Genomic DNA, 21,623 nt, shown 5'->3' on the forward strand with positions numbered 1-21,623 from the left:
CCTATATATTCCTCGCTCGCTGCCCAAAATCGAAGCTTCTCTTCCTCGCCACTCTCTCTCTCTCTCTCTAAGACCCCAAAACAAAACCGTGCATCCTATTTATTTTCCGATGGGTTTTCCGGTCGGTTACGTGGAGGTGTTCTTCCCGAACCCGTTCCTGCACACGCTGGCCCTCCTCGGCCTCCTCCGAAACCTCGTATTCTTCCTCTTCCACCTCCTCGGACTCTCCGACTTCTTCGAAACCGAGGTCGCCTGGCCGGACCCCCGCCCCTCAGACACGGCGGAGGCACGGCCCCCCTCCGTGTCGGCGCTCCTGATCCGGGACCTCCTGCCCGTCGCCAAGTTCGGAGACTCCGACATTGCCGCCCGACAAAACGGCTGCGCCTGCGCGGTTTGCCTGTTCGAGTTCTCCGAGGAGGAGGAGATTCGGTGCATGCGCAACTGCAAGCACATTTTCCACCGTACCTGCGTGGACCGTTGGATCGACCACGATCAGAAAACTTGCCCTCTCTGTAGGACCCCCTTTGTGCCAGATGATATGCTTGATGATTATAATCAACGCCTCTGGGCTGCTACTGGGGTTAACGAGTTTTACACCGATTACACTTCTTCTTTCTGAATTTCTCTCATCATCAATCATGAAAGCGAATTGTATATAACAAAACCGAAAATAAAAGAAAAAATGAAAATTTTGAGCCATTGCATAATGGACACACTTTTTAGTTACTATTATTATTGATAGTGGTGTTATCCGAATTTCATCCACTACTACGGTGGCTTGTGAATCATTGAATAGAATTTGTGAACCACGGTTGTCAGTAGAGGATTAAGTTATTATTTTAATGATTATTACTACTATTATAATTGAAATGTGATTCTCTTGGGAAAAAATGTCCTCTGTTTAGTGTGGCTTTTTGGGGTCACCGAATATTGCTTTAAAATAATAATATATTTTTAGTTAAATTACTGATTTCATTCATATTTTTAGGATTATTATTTTTTAATTTAATGATTTTTTTAGTTCTTATAATTTATATTTTAATTTTTTAGTTTATATTTTTAATTCTTATAATTTGTATTTTAATTTTTATAAGGATCAAATGAGTAATTAAATTTATATTTTTTAAAATAAATGGTAAAGTGAAATATTTTTTCATGGGTGATCCATTCTTTTATTGGTGGTACTTACTTACCTTAGCTTACAAGTATTTAAAAGGGAAGGAATAGCTTTCGGCATATGATGTTTTAAAAGGAATTAATTATACTTGCAGTTGGTGGTGAGCTTCTCTTTTCCTTTTTATCTCTACTTTAACGGGAAAATTACAAATTTTAGCCTCTTATGTAATTATTTCAGTTTGAATGCCACCTAGATTGTGTAGATTCCTCTTTTTCTAGTATACATGTGTTTTGAAGAGGAACTTGTATCTTGTTCCATTTTTGTAACATTTTTGTCTCGTAGTGACTAATATAATAGGAAAGTGTTAGATTGTCTAGAAGTAAAGTGTCAAAAAGGCTATAGCTGTTTAGACAAATTTATAGCATATTTTGAATGGAGGTAAATCATGTTGAAAAACATGGTGATTTTAAAATTACGTTATAGTGGTGGAAAATTATGGTGACGTCATGATTTTAACATGATTACAAAGATAGCATTAATTAAAAATAGTAATTATTTTCTTATAAATTTAATTTTGTTTAAAATGTAAAACCATTGTTGGTTGTGCACGAGCGAGTGGGAAGATTCAGCTCACGCATTACCCTGTATAAAAATAAGCTTTAATTATTTGAAAACATTCATATTGATATATTTAGGGATAGAAAAGTAGTGTGATTAATAGATAATATTTTGTATTGTTTATAAAAAAAATTTGATACATGCAACATGATACTTGTTTAAGACGAACATCAAAGCTAACACTTGGCATCCCAACAACATTGAAATCCGTTCAACCTCTCATCTGCCACAAGCCAAATATTATAATTAAAAAAAATGGAAAAGTACAATAAAAGTCTGAAAAACAAGAGCTAGAACAAGAAATAAATCAACCAAATCTATAATTTGGTAATCCATATCTACCCTGCTAAAGGATTCTGACAAAATTTGAAATAGTATCTAACCATGTTAAACCTTGAGAAATCACACCAAAGTTTACAAGGCGATCAACACACTCATTTTCTTCACGAAATATGTGGAAAATATTAAAGAACAAGCAAATGCTATTATTCTATTAATTAATGAATATAATTTTCTACAGTCTGAATGGAGCAGTAATCTGGGCTCTACTTATGACGTAGTTTAAAGGAAAGTGATAAATGGCGTTTATGTGGATAAGAATGGTAAAACGGTAAGCAGTGAGTGGAGGTGCCCCAGAAGAAACCAAAATGAATGCGTAAAGAATTTGTTCAAAGTCCATCATAAAAGCAATAAACTAGTGAAGATAGATGGCGTCCACAATGGACACAAACAATGGGAACAACTTCTTCTGTGCTGGTCATTGGTCAGCTAGTTGACTGCGTTACTTTGGGAATTAAATTAATATCACCGAACAAAAATACAATCAAATGGAAAATGATTAGTGTGTTTCATTTTTTAGAAACTATCAAATAAATCTCATGAACTGAAATTAATGCTTGACTCATCTAATCTTAACTACTAATTCATAATCGCCTCCCATTTTATCTTAAACACGTTATTTACTTCACATTTGTCAATTTCTTCGTCTCTTACTCTGAATCCTTGTCCCAGGAGCATGCCTTGTAACCTTCTGATTGGTGCCTCTCAATGAGCAATTATCAAGAATCTCATAAACAAGAGAACTTTTACGTTATTTTTCAATAATGAATTTCAAAATTTCAACGAATTTAAAATGTCTAAAATTTGAATTGTTTTAATTTTAATTTTCTTTATTTTTCAAATGTTTTGTTTGGATAGGACAATTCAATTTCTTCCATATCCAAAATTTTAATTTTATAATTTAAATATATGAAATTTTAATATTAAACTTTATAGAAAATAAGCACAATCTAATTATGAAATATTAATTAAAAAAATATTTTTAATTTTTAATAATTTATAAATATAAAATATTAATAATTTTAACTAGGGTTGTTTTGTTTGACTACAACCAGTAATATTTTTAAACCGACATCAACCAAGGCTATTTTTCGATCAACATCAAATAGAGTTTTTTTTTTTGTCAAAGTAGTCGAGAATATTTGTTAGCTGACGTCAGTCGGAGCTATTTTTTTACTAACGTTGGTTGAGTCTATTTTTCAATCGATATTGGTTAGATTTTTTTACCAACATTGGCTAGAATCTTTTCAAACAACATTGACCAAGACTATTTTTAGTCAATGTTGGCCAAAAAAAATCCTAGCAGGCGTTGACAAAAAAATCTATCCAATATCAGCTAAAAAATAGCTTGGTCGATGCCGACCAATAGAACCTATCCGATGTCAGCTGAAAAACATCATTGGTCAACGTTGGTTGAAAAATCCCTAGTCGAAGTTGGCTAAAAAATAACCCTGACCAATGTTGAACAAAAAACCCTACCCAACATCGACTATAAAATAACCTTGACTGATGTTTAAAAAATAGCTTTGACCGATGTCGACCGAAAAAACTCTAGTGGATATCGACTGTAAAAACCTAGTCAATGTCAACTAAAAATAGTCATGTCCGATGTCGGTCAAAAATACCTAGCTGGTGTCAGTAGAAAAATTTATAGTCAACATCAATCAAAAAACCTAGCTAATGTGGTTAAGAAATAGTTATAGCTGATGTCAACCAGAAAATCCTAGTCAATGTCAACAAAAAAATCCTAACTGACGTCGGCTAAAAAAATCTAGTTGACATCAGCCAAAACACCCTAGCTAACATCGGCTAAAAAAGAATCCTAGCCGATATTGACTAAAAAATAGCTTTGACGAATGTTGGCTAGAAAAACCTAGCTGATGTCGACTGAAAAACCCTAACAGGTGTCTACTCAAAAGTTAGTCATCACCGATGTCAGTAGAAAAAGTCTAGCCAATGTCGGCAAAAAAAATTATTGGTCAACATCAACTGAAAAACGTGGATGACAACAACCAAAAAAGTCCTTGGTCGACGTTAGCAAAAATTTCTCATGACTGGCGTCAATGAGAAAATAACCCTAACCAACATCATCTAAAAAAAATCTTAGCCAATATCGACAAAAAATAGATTTGGTTGACATCATACAAAAAAATTCTAACCGAAAAAATCTCGGTCAACGTCAGTGAAAAACAACTTATGTCAATATCGATCATAAAAACTTTGATTACCAGTAATTATGAATGTTGAGAGAGAACGAGTCACGAGCAAGAACGTGAATTAGAGTAAATATCTCAAAAAAAAAGAATTTCAAATTTTATATTTTTTAGAAAATTTAAAATCTCACTGTCTTAATCAATCAAAATGATTTATAAAAATAATAAAAATTAAATCTCCTTTCAAATACTCTATCCAAATAAGTTATTTTATCATGAATCATTTTAAATTTCTTAAAAAATAAATTCTCTTATTAAATCACTTCATCCAAACACACTATTATTTATTCGGTCAAGATAAACACGAGAACTAAATGTAAGAAATTATGTGAATAAAACTACAAAAGGCCTTACTTGGAGGCCCAGAACACTTCTCGTGAGAATTTAAATGAATGAATGCTATGAAAAGCAAAAATGCTCCAGAATTTACGAGGTTATGCATTGGTACACTTTTGTCTCTCTAACTCCCTCAATAATATTGCTATTCATTAAGTTTTTTTAAGATAATTGCTATTTCGTAAGTAGAACAAGGTTTAGTTATAAAGGTTTGAATTCTTACTTGGTGACCAAAGTTTAATGGAAGAAGTTATCTCATTTCAAAATCAAGGCATGTCCCGATTCTTATCTCTAAATTACTTGAATTAGGAACACAAAAACAAGTGCTGTCGACTCTAGTTAATATAAATTACATGGCAGAATGCGTTTGAAGTTGCTTTTGGCTATAATTATAGTGCATTGGTGGCTCTACTAGTGTTTTATTTGGATGAGATTATTAGTTATTAGTAGGGTTGAGATTGGACGGACTAACATAAAATCTTTGTATCATGGTGTTGAAATATTTCTAAAAGGATGCGTGATAACCACTTTTAAGAAATATCTTAATTATTTTGTGAACAATAAGTAGTAAAAAAAATAACGCGATAATTCAAAATTGAAAGTAATTGCGTTCGAGTTCAAAGAGGAACTAGAAAGTTTAGGTGTTACAAGAAAATTTAAGCGTACAACAGATTTTTTAGCTTTGGTGTGCGATCCCTCCCTTATGCTTAGCTTATTTAAACTTTATTTCTGCACTTCTTAGCAGAAGTTAGGATTTATTTTTATAACAGAATTTAAGAATTGTGTAGGTAATAGTAATGCTAATGAAATTGGTTTTTGTTGAAGTTCTTAATCTTGTAATTGCAGTAAATATTTATCACTATCAAACTTGGGCTTTCTGTACGACGAGTGCTACTAATAGTCCATTAGAATGACGAGCTAGCTCAAGCCCATCTATTTCAAATAACTTCACTAAATTTTTTATTTCTAATATTTTAAAATTATTTTAAATCTCAAATAATTCATCATAAACTTACAAATGTTTGGATAGAAAAATGAGAATAAAGGATTTTAGATTGAAGAAACAGCTTTGCTTAATTAACAAAAAAAAAGAACTTAGACTAAAATTAGAGACTAAATAAGACCTAAAAACGCAATTAAGCCGAAAAATGATTCCTCACTTACCAGCTTAAGATTTTTTTTTCGTTGAAAATTAATAGAGATTATAGAAAATTAAAAAGTCAGTTGAAAAGTTAGTTAGGGATAATATGCTCTTTGAATAAGAGTAATTTTCCCTATATATTGCACATCTTTTTCGATCAATTCGATATGTTATCATATGAGTATCAATATATTCTTTTATCTCTCTTACAGTTTGATCTTCATCCCTTTAATCCATGGACACAAAACAAAAACTATATATATTTTTTTAAATGGATATAACGCAAGTCACTACCAACTGATCACTGTGCTTAAATCATTAAGGAACTCTCTAATTGATCTTAAAATTTTTAGCGTAGAATTGAAAACCAAAAATAAAGAAAGGGGGAGGGTAGTTTCTTTCACTCATAGCATGTTGAGAAGTCCATTATGTCAAACACTTTGCGGTCTTATTGCTTTTGGGGTCACTGAATATGGATTCCTTATTTCTCTGTGAAGAAAGGTCAATAATACAAAATTGGTTCCTACAACAGCATTGGTGCTAGCGAATACAATCTGTCTGATCCTTCTTCCGTAAAAAATCTTTCGTCAATTTCAAGGCTTTGTTAAATGTGATGCATATTTTCAGATAAGGAATATCTAGATTAAATTAATCACATGTTTAGTCACATGTTTTATAAGATATAGATTTTTCTAGATTCAATCACATGTTTTACAAGATGTGAATGTATCTATAGAGTAATAAATGAATTCTCAAAAATCTTAGAAGTAACATTTTTCACCACACATTTGGACAGTTGACTTACCTATAAATAAGCCTCTCAACACCTCAGTTAAGCCAATAAGCTCCTCTCAATATCTCTCACAACAATTTTAGCCTTACATTGTATTCTTTCTTATAATAAATTCTCCTTTTAAAGTTCTTTCAATAGTAACTCTTATTTCATTATACTTGGCTAATTCCTCTCTTCAAATTCCAAATTAAAAGGCTTCTTGTAGAAAGATATGTGGTTTCTCATTATTACCAATAATAAAGAGGTTGGGGTGGAGAGGACCCTATGCCAATTTGGCCTATCAAACTAAAAGGGATCTTTCTTTTTGGCAATTAAATGAAGAATTTCACTTACTATACTGAAAGTTCCTTAAAATAGCAAACACACAACACAGGCAAAGCAGAAATAAAGGAAGCTTCAATTACTACTTTCTTTGATCTTACATTCTTATCCCGAATCCTTATAGTGGCCCCTTTTATTTCAATATTGCTCTGTTAACTTTTTTATTGATGCTATCCAATGGGACTACAAGGGTAAGTTTTATGATGAAGAAATGACCAAGACATCAAGTGTGAAGTTGGCTGAAGCTGAAGATGATGTTTACCAGTGCCGGTCTGATTTGAAAGAAAGTGAGAATTGCTCTTTCCTAACTACCACATCAAAAGGTTCTTGTTTCCTTTCTTCCTCTCATAAACATGTTTGATTATTGTTGAATAGTATCAATATATGTGATTAACTAACCTAACAATATTTTATTGTTTCCAGCATAGCTAGACTTTTGACAGAAACGTTCTTTTACCAATAATTTGTTGGTGTTGAATGGTACTAGACTCGATTCCTTTTAAGTAAAGTCTTAAATTCAAAATCTTGTGTGGATAAAAAAATATAATTAGAAAAGAATTGCACTATATAGATGGTTAATAAGGTTTTTTGATGAATATTAGTCATCAACAAAACTGGTAGACGCTCCGTACCAATAACATGTTATAAAAAAAAAAATTCCTATATTTATTTGGTTTGAGTAACTTGATTTTTCTTAAGCTCATCCGATGATGCATAAAATTTAAATTATGTTTTTTTATATATCTAATAAAAGCTAAGCTCGAAACTCTATCAACAGAGGAAACTCAGCTGCAATACAATTATGACTTGGTTCAGATTTCTGATAATGTGGAATTCCCATCCTCACTTGTGATTCCCCGATTTGATAGATATTTGAGCTTTAAAATTACAGAAAGAAATAATGTCAGAGATAGTGAACGAGTCAAAGTATATTGGCTTGGCTAATTGACTTTCATCACAAACAACTCTAGATTCTTTGTATAATCCAATTACCACCAAATTCCCTTAAAAATTATGAGACAGTAATGACCCCACCCTTCACAGATGGATATTTTCTTATTATCCCATGTTACAATTTGATGATCACATGCTGTTGTCAAGTACAGAGGACACTCGATCACAATCTGGCTGCCATATATGGCAAGAAACTATTCAGCAAGAGAAAAAGGGATGCAGTGAAATTCCAGCAATTATCTGATCTAATGCGGACTCTGATGTACTCGATGAAAATCACTCCAAAATATGTTTGGGATAGTTGTGTATTAGCTTACATTTGTTATGAAATGGATCAATGAATACACGATGTATAAAAGATTTGTTCATATGCTTACTGTTTTAAAGTTTTAGGTGAAGATGTAAAATCTGATTATCTACGTAATTTTTGTCATAATCCGTTAACTCTTACAAGTTCTCCTCAATTGTGTGAAAAGTTTAATGATCATGATGATTTTATACTATTATTAAGTTACAAATCATCTTTAATATGTCTTTTAAATAATTATTATGAAAATTACCAAACTTATCATACATGATAATAAGGTTTGATTTGATGTAGAATAATTAACTGTTTTACAATATCAGCCCACAATCTTTTTTTTTTCGTCTGCAAACTCCCCAACAAGTTGGTATTTGATAAGGGTTCATGGATAATGGTGTGCAACTCTTGTTTTCAGCGTAAGAAAATTTTTAGTTTTCATGTTCTTGGCACACGAGGTTTTTAATTTTCTCTATAACGCTATAAAGTTTTGTCTTGTCATGGCAGGTACAAACATTCGAGATGATTCTGCTTAATAAACAAACAACATATGAGCATGTCTTAATTTTAAGCTTGTATCTGTCACGTTTTTCTCCGGAAAATAGGCAGTATTTGTTTAGGTTGTTCATGTCCTCAAGACAAAATGTGACACTGCAATTTCATTTTTCTCCTTTCAATTAGAACTGCCAACTCCCATAAATCATAATCATAGGAAAGTAAATGTGAAAAGAAGTTGCTACCTCTAAGCCTAGCCATGAATAAACACGTGGCAACTGACAAGTGGGGGATATTTAGGTGAAGTGTGAAGTTAATTGTAAAAGTATAAAGAAATTAAAAAAAAACTAATTTTGCACGTTGTTGATGTGATGAACTTTGAACATTCAAGAATGCTACAATACTGGCTTGAAAAGGCAGTTATATATAGTTTGTCATTTATTCCTCTTTCATGGACAACTCCGATTCTGATTAGTAAAACATTTAATTCAGTAGCACGTTGATATGTGATTGAATATTGCGACTAATTAAGTTTTTTATAAGCCAAAAGCAAGTTAAAGTTTTTGGCCAATAAAAATAGTCTCTCTTACAAGTTACATCTATCTTCTTTTTTCCACATCCATTATCTTTATTTCGATGTCAATCTCATGTGTTAGGCCATCTTCTTTTTTTAGATTCATTTTATCTTTTTTTTTATTCATGTTGGACCATCTTTTTTAAGCCTAAACAAACTAGATCAAACTTTAATCCAAAAATAAAATTTGAAGTTTTAATCCAATAATAGATTAAAATGAGAGTTATTGTGTGAATAGAGGGATAAAATGAGACTCTCTAATAAGTTAATAGCCTTAGTTGGAATTTACCATTGGAGTAAAAATTTAGTTTATAATATTTGAATCTTATGTAGCAATAAAGGATCTACTAATTAAAAGAGAATTTTTTTTTACAGAATTAATTAAAAGAGAGTTAATAACCCATATTGAATTCTTTCATAATATTTGAAACTAAAAATCCTAATAAATAGTTGAGAGAGAGAAATTAGTTTCAAAAACATTTAAAAAATTTCCTGATAAATTGTACTATTATGAAACATAAATCTTATCACCCCAATCAAAATTCGAAGCAATTCAAACAGTAAAAAAATTTATTTCAAATAAGAGATTTTATAAATTTGAAAGTGAAAATCCAAATAGTCAAGAAAGAAAAAAAAAGTTAAAAAAATTTAAATATATCTTAATAAATAATCTTATTGTGCAACATAAATCTTATTACCACAAGTAATATTTGAAGACAACTCAGATAGTAAACTTTTCTTAGTTTAGAAAGAGATTTTATCAAATTTGAAGGTGAAAAATTCTTTATTTTAATTTGGTGTAACTTCTTAAGATAAATGAGAAGAAACTTTCAAGTCTAATTTTGAAAGAGAAAAATCTTATTAGTTGATGCAAACTCTTGCTTTTTATCGGGTAATTCTCCTCAATTCTCTATTTGGATTTACTATTACATATATGAAATAGATTAAGATTAGTTGTAGAATTTTTAACACAATTTAACCTTTGTTATAACAATGGTTAATCTTGGTGTATATCTTTGTAGCTTGTGTGATTTTGAATTAAACGTTAGGTCATAGATTTTGTTATATTGGGTTTCTGGAAATGGACATCTAGGGGTGATTTGATTGGTAAGAAGAGTAGATGATTTGAAGAGAAATTTTTACTATTTATTGTGAGTCTGACATTTTTTGCTATTTTAATTCAAATATTTTTTTTCTCATTCTCTTCTACTCAACCAAACATACCATTAATCTTGAAGAATCCATAGTTATGTATATAGGTTGGGCTATGGCCTGGCTTTGATATAGCAAAAATAGGGGTTGTTATCGTGTTATGAAAGAATAACCAATTAGCTATTGAAACCTTGTGAATGAGTAGGTTTTCTATTATAAAAGGTACACAAATCCCTTATGTAGTGACCTAATTTTCTTCTTTTCCAATCACTAATCCTTGATTTGGTTGTGTTCAAATTAGGAAGAAATGAGAAACAAAATTTCAAAATTTTGTGTGGGATGTTGCACCTTACTAAATTACTTTAATTCAAATATTTATTCTCGATTATCTTTCCTTTCATTCTATTCCACACCATTAAACTCACCTTTGATATTTATGCAAAGTTTTGAAATCACAAAAGGAATTTTATAGATTGTGAGTTTTAGATTGTTAGGATTAGTGTGCCCAAACTGAATTTCAATTAGTTCCTTATTGGTTTAGAAGCCATGACCCGAAATTCTGACCTAATAGCCTAGATTGGGTATGTCACAAATCACTGGTGCTTACAAGCTTGTGTTTGACATGTACCATAATCTTTTAGACATTTATGAGTGATTATATTTGGATATCAAAAAATTTCAAACACCCAATTAATATATTTATTTTTTCTTTATCTCTCTTTTTCCATCATACCACACCATCAATCAAACCAATCAATGATGCATCTCTCATTTCTTTTTTTTTTGTGTGTGTGTTATAGACAACTCAAGGTTGTCCAATAAAGAAACATTTTTCGTTTTCTTTCATCAAACTCTACTTCATAACTAAACTTGATATGACAATATATATCTACACACACATACTATAAATTAAAGGTTTTATAAATTTAAATTAAATACATTCAAGGTATTTAAATTTATAAATAAAATATGTGAATTTTATTTTTTTTAAATGGAATTTTAAAATTTAAAATATATTTTTTAAATGACATACATCATTTTCAAAGAGAAAAACCAAGACATATTAGGATATATTTTTTATTCATAAGAATCAAAGATAATATCAAAAGGTTTATAATAATTCACGCATCTTATTCAATCAACTGAGTTAGATCTCTTAATCAAGATAGATTAAGCTGCAATCTAAAGAATGCATCCTACTTTAATTAATGAATATGACTTTTTTTTAGAAGAGTTGATATTTAATAGAACTAATTAATAGAGGTAAAGTATGATATGTCGAAATTTAATATTCGATTAAGAAAATAAATAGATATATAAGAAATTAGACAATTTTAAGTAAATTATGTAAATTTGAAAACTTGTTGGAGCATATTTTATTAGTAACATTGACAAGAAAATATTAATAATTAATTGAACGTATTAAAACATGAAATAAAAAAATAATATGCATTTTTCAATGACAAAGTCACATGCTTGATAAAAAAAAATAGAATATATGCTATAAATATAACTATTTTTTTTATGAAAACTAAAAATATCTTCAACCAGAAACAATCATATTTTAGTTGGACAAAATAGTTATAAATGATAAAACTCATCCTTCAAATATTTATAATTATATAAATCCAATACTCAAACTTAAATCAACTTGTTAAACCGAAATAAACTCATGTCATATTACCAAATCCCAACATATAAAAAGTCACAATGTTCGTTCTTGTAACTTGGTTGAGGACAAAATATATAGCTTATTCCTGATTTTTTTTTATAATTATTCCTTTGATACCCATGATAGGCTATTGTCTTAGAACTAAGAGGATATAATGAAAAAATCTAAAAAGGTTGTCAATTTTTTCTTTAAAAATATTGTATCACAAAATTAATTTATGATTTAATTTGATATCAAAGATATAAAGAAGAAAGAGAGTAATAATTTATTAGAGTCGCCTTAGTTATCGAAGATTTGGATGATTTGTATAAAATTTTAAATTTAAATTTCATTATCTTCTTTGTTGAAAGAGAGAGACAGAGAGTGTAACTCACACAATATATAAAAGTTAACTGAAAAAATCAAAGACACAATTAACATCAAAGATTTTACAATAAATTGAAAAGCATATAATTTGTAATAAAGTCAATTTTACGAGTATCTATGGTTAATAAATTATTTATCATGGTCACTGCTCTCAATTCTTATATAAACAAAATAACTAATTTTATATTAATTAAAAAAGTTAATTCACATCATTTAATTTTATTAATCTTAAGTAAAAAATTAAGATTATTTTTAAAATAATTTTCATTAAAATTTGATATCATAAATAAAAAAATATCATTGAAAATAGAACTAAAATTAAATAAAAAATATTTTAAAAATGATAACATGATAAAATTAGTTAAATTTACTCCTATTTAAGTTTAACATAAAAACCACTTTATTTATTTATTTATAAGTCTATAGGGAGTCTAGAAGGATAACAAGTTTTAAACTAACATTTATACTTTATCATAAAGTTTGTTTGATAATCCGACTTCTAAATATTGTATCGAATATTTTGACATGTATGTTTTATCTGCCGATATTCATACTTGTAATATGTCAGGTAAGGAAAAGAGTATACGAATATTACTGTCATCTTCAGACTTTTTCGAAACTTTTGTTGCAATAAATTGCTATTGTGTGTGCTTTCGTGATAATAATTAATAATGATGAACTTATATACTTCATTATTTGAACAATGATAAATATTATGTGTTTTAATTGTGCCTAATATTTGATAATATTGCTTAAATAATGTGGTTTAACTTCTTTTTTCTTACTAAAGAGTAGTTTTTTATTAACTCCTATTTTTCTAAACATCTCATCCGTTTACGTGTAGTAGAACAATTTTTCCTTCTTTTTTATTTCTTTTCTTACTTTCTTCATTATTTCCTCTTCATTTCATATTTGATCCCCTTCTTTGTAACATCATGGTTTGGTTCATCTCGTATTTAGTTCAAACATTTAGTTCCTCATCTTTAAAAATTCAGAATTTTGATTACTCAATTAAATTGAATATGTTTACTATCAATATCTATTAACATTGACTTTTTCAAATCCTACACCCTATCACTTTATATGAAGAACTCTTTCTTTTTCTTCTATGTGATTACCTCCTATCCATGGACCTGCTCATCAATAGAAGGCTTCTTGTGGAACCAGCATTTGACAACAACAACAGGAAATACAGATTATAGTTTTACATGGTTAGGAGGACCCAATGTAGATTTTAGTCTTAGTTTAACTTGTAGAACACAACAGTTGTCCCTTTGTCATGTCATTTCCTTCCACTGTTTGGGTAGTAAAACAGAGGATTTCATTTTAGTTTAGTGAACAAGGACTTTTGTGACATGTTATTGCTTAGATTAGGACAAGTTAATAAGGGTTTTAACTTTTGAACCCTGGTAAGCGTGTACTATAGTGGTATAGTTAACATTCACCTACTCAAGTTGTCAACTTAATCACACCTCAAGTATCAAGTATGTAAATGCTTGATATAAAAAATTATGAGATATATTAGAAAACCAGTAAGCATAATAAAATGGGGGACAAAAGTTTGCAGAGTTTCTTTGCTTGAATTTAGTGGCTTTATGTTATTCAATATGTTTCTTTTTTATGAACATCGTTAAGAATTGAATGCAAAATCATATGAAAGATAAATAGTTGAATGATTGTTTAGTTATTTATACAAGTAAAAAAAAATTATAGTATTGAAAATAAAATAAAAATAAGTGTTCAATGTTTCCAAAATATATAAACTCCAAAATAATAATTGTATATATATTTATACTTTTAATAGTAGTTTATTATATTTTCAATGCTATAGGTTTGCATGTCTATGTTTTCCTAACTGATTAAAATATGATATATTGTACAAAATACATTATATCTAATATGCTAAGAGAATTTTGTGGAATACGAATAGACATTTGAAGTAAATGTTTTGAAAGAGAGCCTTCATGCAATTCTTGGAGTTGATGTCGTGTGACCAGGAAGCCACAAGTTCATGTCATGGAATCAACCTCTTGTAAATGAGAGGTAATGTTGCCTACAATATTGACTCTTTCTTAGACCCTGTCATGACTCATGAGGGAAGCTTTATAGCACAGGGTAATCCTTTTTTTGAGGTAAATGCTTTGGTCATTTTGTTGGCAATTGCAAATTGATCACACTTTTGGCATGCTTTCTTTGTCACACATTCCCTGCTCTGTTAGGTCACCAAGACATGAGTAACTTGTATGATATTATTACTCTTACCCGGTACGATTTCATGCATTTTAAGGTGCTTTTGTGATCTCATTTTGGACCGGTTTTTGGGATAGCTTTTTCAAATTCGATTGTCTTTGCTACAACATTATTCTATGACATGAACTTGTGGCTTCCTGGTCACACGACATCAACTCCAAGAATTGCATGAAGGCTCTCTTTCAAAACATTTACTTCAAATGTCTATTCATATTCCACAAAATTCTCTTAGCATATTAGATATAATGTGTTTTGTACAATATATCATATTTTCATCCAGAAATTTTAATCAGTTAGGAAAACATAGACATGCAAACCTATAGCATTGAAAATATAATAAACTACTATTAAAAGTATAAATATATATACAATTATTATTTTGGAGTTTATATATTTTGGAAACATTGAACACTTATTTTTATTTTATTTTCAATACTATAAATTTGACAATAATGAATAAGTAAGTGGAAACTGATAAGTGTTTTCTAGAAGAAAATAAGTAAACAGGTTCAAGATCTCTCCTAGCTTTGAAATTCAGCATATATGACTTGTAAGTGGAAACTGATAAGTGTTTTCTAGAAGAAAAAATATTAAATTTTCTGATTTAAAAACGTAATTGCAACTAGAAGTGAGATGATATTAAGATTGTAGATTGAGATCAATTTCGTTTATCAATGCTTGTAGAATTAATAATAAGGTTGCACTTGGCACTTGCTATCATCTAGTTTAAATCAGAATGTGTTAACGATAATGACCCCTGTTTCTTGATATAAATTTTGTATTTCAAGTGATAAAAAACAAAAGATAAACAAAACTAAGTAAGCTTCAAATAATGCAAACTGGTCATCGTTTAGGATAATATCTTAGTTTTTGCTTATATCTTAGTTTTAACACCCTTTATATGACAATATGGCAAAAAATATATTGTCCATATCATGATTAGGCTGCTAGCTAGCCAAGGAAGCCAAGATACGATCATATTTCAATAAGAAAAATACTCAATGTACACTAAATGTTATTTAACAAAGATGAGAGACAATTATATTTTAGTGATATGATGTAATTAAAAAAATAGACATTGATGAAGTGTTTAACATATAAAAGTACTTATATATTATCATTCTTTTCATAATTCTACCCTTCACTTAAGGTCAAGTGTCACAATTTGAACACACTAGGACAACTATGTGTAGATCTATTCACAAATTCCTCTAGTCAAATTGCATCCTTTGTTCAAACTGTAATTTTTTATTTTATAATCATCATAATTAGAGTCTTTGATTTTTTTTTATGGTATCTCACAAACTTTAATCTTTTAGATAAGTTATGAAACTAATATTTCATTAGAGACTTAATTACACTGAGTTACATCCATTTAGTATTTAAACTGTAACTTAATGCTAGGTTAAAGAGCTTAAATTATTTCAATCAAGTCCTATATTTAAATTTTATTCCTTGATGAAATGAAAGGCTTGCCATCATATAAAAAACTATGCCCGTAGCTCAACACCGTGAAAACTTTTGAAGCCAAATGCACAAGACAGAGTAAAAAAGAAAATTACAAGACAGTTTGTAATACGTTTAAAATTTGGGGAGACTACAACTTTTAGGAGCAATTACTTGCATTGATTTCTACAAAAATGTTCTCAACACTCAAGTAATTACACAATTTCCAATATTAATTACAACTTTTAGGAGTAAAATCTTTTTCCAATTCTTCTAGGAACTTTTTTAAATTACATGCATTTTTTATCGGATAGATTTACATTTTTCTTATTCTCGTTATTGTTTGAGCTTGTTAGAAAAAAATTATTACATTTTCCTTGTCAATTTTAAGGAAAATCTGACAAAATAATGTTATTTTTAAGAAAAAAACATGAAATAATAATATAAAATATAAATCCTTAATTATATATTCGTAAAAAAAAAGTACCTAATGATATATCAAGTTTCATGTTCCTTTTTTCTTAATCTCATTAGGCGGCGTATATTAACAAGATATGTAATAATATTTTCATTAGACACGCAACAAGATATTGACTTATCTAATCACCCTTAAAATAGATGAAATGAACTAGGGGTATGTTTAGAATTAACTCTCTTGTAAGAATAAAAAAGAAAAAGTGTCAATTTTAATTCAACATGAATTTTTAATTAGCATGCTTAAAGACACAATTGATTGTTGTCTTGACATTTTTGCAAGCGAGACAATAATGCTAAATAGATAAGAATTTTGCTAGATATTATAATTTTTTGGTACAGTTGTTAGTGTTACATAATGATAAAAAAAAAAATCATACAAAGTACATGCCGGTTCAATCTCTGCCATACTAGTGTGTAACTGTTTGTTATTTTAATTTCACAAATTACATTTTGATCCTTTGGCACGCTTGCCAATGCTAATATTATAAATAAATAAATAAAACATTGTCCAAAGGAAAAAGGCCAAATTTATTGTTTTATTGATATTAATATTATTGTTACTTTTATTTTCAACAAGAGACCTCATGAAGTAAAAGTGCAGGTGTATATAAAATTGATGGAAGACAAAAAAAAATTACATATTTAAATTTTATATTAGCATCAGCAAATGCCGTTTTTTGAAGAAAAAAAAAATCAAGATCACCCGAAAAAAAAGAAAACTTTCAAAATATGCTGCCAGAGTGGCCCACAGTATATTTTTGCATGGATATAACTGCCAATTAATAAAGTCCAATCCACCACTTCTGGATAAAGCTTCGAGATATAATAAATATCAAAGTAAAAAACGAACCACCTTGAGAAAAATAAAAAAAACTACTCTAAAATCCACATGTTCAATTTACCATTACACCCTTTCCTTTTCAAACACAGAAATTTTACGGTCCACCTCCTTTCCGCTAGAATAAAACCCCTACAGTCACGTTGGCAAGACTAACCTCACCCGCGAACTAACACTTCGTCATGTGAAACCAAAATTACATCATTATTTTCATAACCCTAAATATCCCACCCCCAACACAACTCCGAAAAATAAAAATAATAAAAAGACAAGAACAACAAATTACGATAATAATAATAATAATATAACAAAAGACATTGAACCCCAACCCTCGATCTTACTATATCTCGTTACCCACTATTTTTTCTTTCTTTCTTTCTTCATTTCTTCACATCAGCGATTTCAGCGACCTTGCTTTCACGGGCTTCCTCATTCGCTTCTTCCCGCTATCGTCGACACCCTCTTCTTCTCCTTCTTCTTCTTCGTCATCATCCACATAGTCGATAATCCCCTCATGCTCCATCTCCGAAACCGAAGGACCAACCTCAACGCTCGCCACATTATCATTAATACCATCGTCAGCACCACCCACTCCATTCTTGGACTCCACCATTGTCGAATTCTCGACCCCAACACTACTATTCTTGCTCCCTTCTCCTCCATTTCTATCTCCTCTTCGTTTGCCCCACAGGGGCCCGAACCCGGAGTAGTAGTAGAATTCATACGGGTTCGAACTTGCCCCCGCCCCCGCAGCCGCCTTCTTCCCCGCCGCTCCCCGAGGCTTGCCACGGCGAGTTCCAGGGGCGGATGGTTGAGCTTGCGCTTGTGGTTTCTTGCTGGTGTGGTGGTGGGGAGTGAGCAGAGAATAAGATAAATGTTGCTCGCAGAATGATTGCCCTTGTCTGACTTCATTCATACATGGCCAACCCTTATCATTAAACTGACAAGGATTGGTCATGTTTGTTGTAGCGTCGATATTTATCGGCGCCACATCAACCACTAGAGTCGAGTGGTAAGAAGTTTTATCTGCATCCATCATCGACGCGACGCTGTGGCCACGACGATAATAGTTTATAGAGAAATTTGAAGAATTTAAGTTCATGTAAGAAAAAAACCCTAACTGAGCGGAGATTGGGATACGTTCGCTGCGTACCTCTCGACGGCGCCGAAGGAATTTTCGGCGCTGCCATTGTTGTTTCCAGCGGCGAAGCTGTGGTCGAGCTGGAACTGGGAGGGAATAAAGAAGGAAGAAAGGGGAATAATAATAACAAGAATGAGAAATGAGGGTGAGGAATAAACCTAATTGGGAGGAAGGAGGGAAGAAGAGAAGAAGAAAGGGAGGAAAATTTAGGGTGAGGAACCCTAACGGGGGAGAAGGAAACCCTAAATGAGGGAGAGAGTGGAGATGGATCTAAACGAGAAAAATGAATAAGGAAGAGAAAGAAGAGATTGGGAGAGGGAACTAACCTGGATGGAGTCAGAGTCAAAGGGGATCACATCCCACGGGGACTGGTTCAACTGGCACACGTGGGTCTCCAGCGGAACCGAACCACCTTGGAGACACGAAGACGACGAGAAGAGAAGAGGGGAAAGCTTGGCGTTCTTGCGGATCCTCATGATAAAGATAAACCTTTTTTGTTACTTCCGCCAAATGGATGGGTAGAAATGGGATTTTATATGTAATATCTCAGGGGGAAATGGAACACTATTCGTTTGGGGCTCGAGCCTTTGTTTCTCTTCTCTCGCAGATCTCACTCACCTCGATGGCTGGTAATCAGGGTTTTTTTCTCTTTGCTTCGCTTTCTCGGCCCTTCATTCATATGTTTCTGTTTCCTTTTTCGCTCGGACCATTTCACCCTTAGGTTTTCCATGGATTTACATTTACTCCACGAATCAAAGGGAACCCCTGCCGCTAGCTACAACCACGTCACTCTTGGTTGTCCAAAACCAATTTATTTAGTTGTCTTTTTTTCTTCTTTTTTTTAATTCTTCTCAGGAAATCATTGCCTGCAGACAATCCCACCGTGGGAACCTGTTCGCTCCAAAGCTTCAATGTTGTTGGGCTTGGTTCAACTTGGAGAATCTCAAGCATACTAGTGTTTTTTATTTATTTATTAGATTATTGTTTTCTTCTCCTTTCTGAATGACTCTCACTCTATGTTATATCTAATTTGTATATCTTTAGATTAAAGTTTTGAAAAATTAAAAGTTATTTTGACTTTTAAAATAATATTTTATTTTCTTCTCATAACGCAATACATAAGTAATACCTGATTTGCTTTAAGATTTTTGCATTGAAATACGAGAATTTTGGTTACACTTGATTTGGATTTTCCAAATACACCCCTAATCAATTATTTTTAAATATGGGTCTCCTAATTTGTCGTTATTTCCCTATCTCCTTAATCTCCAAACCCTTTCCCCCTTTTCCTTGCATCCCTTTTGCAAGATCATTGTCATCCCTCCGAGAGATCATTTGAGTCACATCAACATTTTCAAAACACCCAAATCTATTGCTTCCATTGGGTTTCTTGAGGCATTCGTAGATCTACAAAACAATTTTCATTGTGTTGCATCTATCACTCTCAATTTCGCCACTTGTTCGACCCTTTTGCGAGTCGTATAACTCACTCAAGTGTGTCTGAAACACCCAAAATTGAAAATGTCGCAAGAATTCTAGATCTACTAATGTTCTAACTACTTAGATCTACAAACAACATCATTTGTTGAGGTACAAATCTTAAAAACCTAGATCCTCAAAACTCATTTGCAAAATCTAGATTTTCATAATGAAGGTCACAGATAGAGAAGGCGAAGTGTTACGGTGGTCCTATGCGCTTAATAGCCTCGTTTGGATCTCTTGCACGACGAGCAGAGAAGGCAAAGTGTTAAGGAGGCTAGGACCTCTGTATGAGAATGAGATTGCACTTTTTGGTTCTTATTTTTTTTTTTCATTTTTTATTTTCTTCATAATTTATTGTTATGGAATTTAATGATTTTGTCATAACAACATATTTGAAATTAAGTTAATTTCTTCTTTATAATTGTGCAATAATGATAGCTTATGTGTTCATTCTTCTTTTTGTTTGAAGAACATCCTGATCCTTCTTTCACATCTGTTTGTTCTTAATTTTGATTGAACATCTAAGTATATGTTGATTTGAGATGTTGTCGTCATCTTGGTTGTTTTTGGAAGGGATAAGAATATTAGAATTATGGTATTTTAAATTCAGGGTAAAGTAACGATATTATGAGATGAGAGTATTCTAGACATTCTACTAGTATATACAATCATTCCTCTACAACCATATCTAAAAGGATTAAGTTGCATTTTTTAGTTAAATTGTAGTAGATTTATGCAACTGGACCAATTAGTTGCTCATCCACAATCCAAACCATTAAATAAAATATGAATATATCTAACGGTGATAAATAAGAAATCACATGTTACGCCCTTTTTTAAGACATTCACTATAGACAAATCCTAAATTTTGAATATGTAATTAATATTTGGAAAAAGAACTCTAATAAAAAAAATATATGTGATTTATATTAATAAACTTATTTATAAATATTAAATTCAAGTATAAAAAATTTACAATAATTCTCACGCATTAATCAAAAAATTAAACTAAATCTCCTTAATTTTTATCTAAACAAAATATGGATAAAGTATAGTTTCCGAATAAGGTTTTTCTCTGGAAAGTTTGGATTAATGTTTACAATAATGTTCATTGTTCCAAGTATTTAGATTCTTTATGTATGATTTCATACTTAAATTTCTAGGATATAAAAATATGACTGGGGAAGAAGATTCAATTAAAGTTGATTGATCAGATTCTTTTTTTAAAAAATTGAATATTACTAAGGTTGATGATAGATACTTTCTATGAACATTATAATTATAAGAAATATATTTTTTTTTTATTCTCAATTTTCTTTTAATTTTCTCTGTTGCTAGTTGCTACTACGGCAGGCCACAAATGAAGGCGCGTGTTTGAGACGCATGAAATTCTACCCCTGCGTGCGGTAGGAGTGGCCAACAAGAGTGACCCACAGAAAACTTGGCTGGACCATTGTACTTGATGGGTCCCATTTGGAGCCTAAAAGGATGAACGGTTCTGATGATGAAAGGAAAGGGAAGTAATGTGAATGTGAGGGACTTGAGTTGAGCTGCATGAAAATGTTGAAAAAAAAAAAAAAACTTTGGGAGTATATGC

The 21,623-nt window shown here is 31.0% G+C and overlaps 2 protein-coding genes across 2 annotated transcripts; one reads left to right on the plus strand and one right to left on the minus strand.

The window, feature by feature from the left end:
- Positions 1–988, plus strand: LOC100790975 (brassinosteroid-responsive RING protein 1). The gene has a single exon (XM_003528795.5). The coding sequence runs from the start codon at positions 110–112 to the stop codon at positions 617–619; it is 510 nt and encodes a 169-aa protein (XP_003528843.1). The 5' UTR covers positions 1–109; the 3' UTR covers positions 620–988.
- A 16,451-nt stretch (positions 989–17,439) lies between these two features.
- Positions 17,440–19,555, minus strand: LOC102664436 (uncharacterized). The gene is made up of 3 exons (XM_006583216.4): positions 18,871–19,555; positions 18,557–18,630; positions 17,440–18,452 (listed from the first exon to the last, which is right to left on the minus strand). Exons 1-3 carry the CDS (start codon positions 19,018–19,020, stop codon positions 17,792–17,794), a joined length of 885 nt encoding a protein of 294 aa, XP_006583279.1. The 5' UTR covers positions 19,021–19,555; the 3' UTR covers positions 17,440–17,791.
- Positions 19,556–21,623: the final 2,068 nt, after the last annotated feature.

This window comes from Glycine max, chromosome 7 (assembly GCF_000004515.6).
Source record: "Glycine max cultivar Williams 82 chromosome 7, Glycine_max_v4.0, whole genome shotgun sequence".
Taxonomy (NCBI): domain Eukaryota; kingdom Viridiplantae; phylum Streptophyta; class Magnoliopsida; order Fabales; family Fabaceae; genus Glycine; species Glycine max.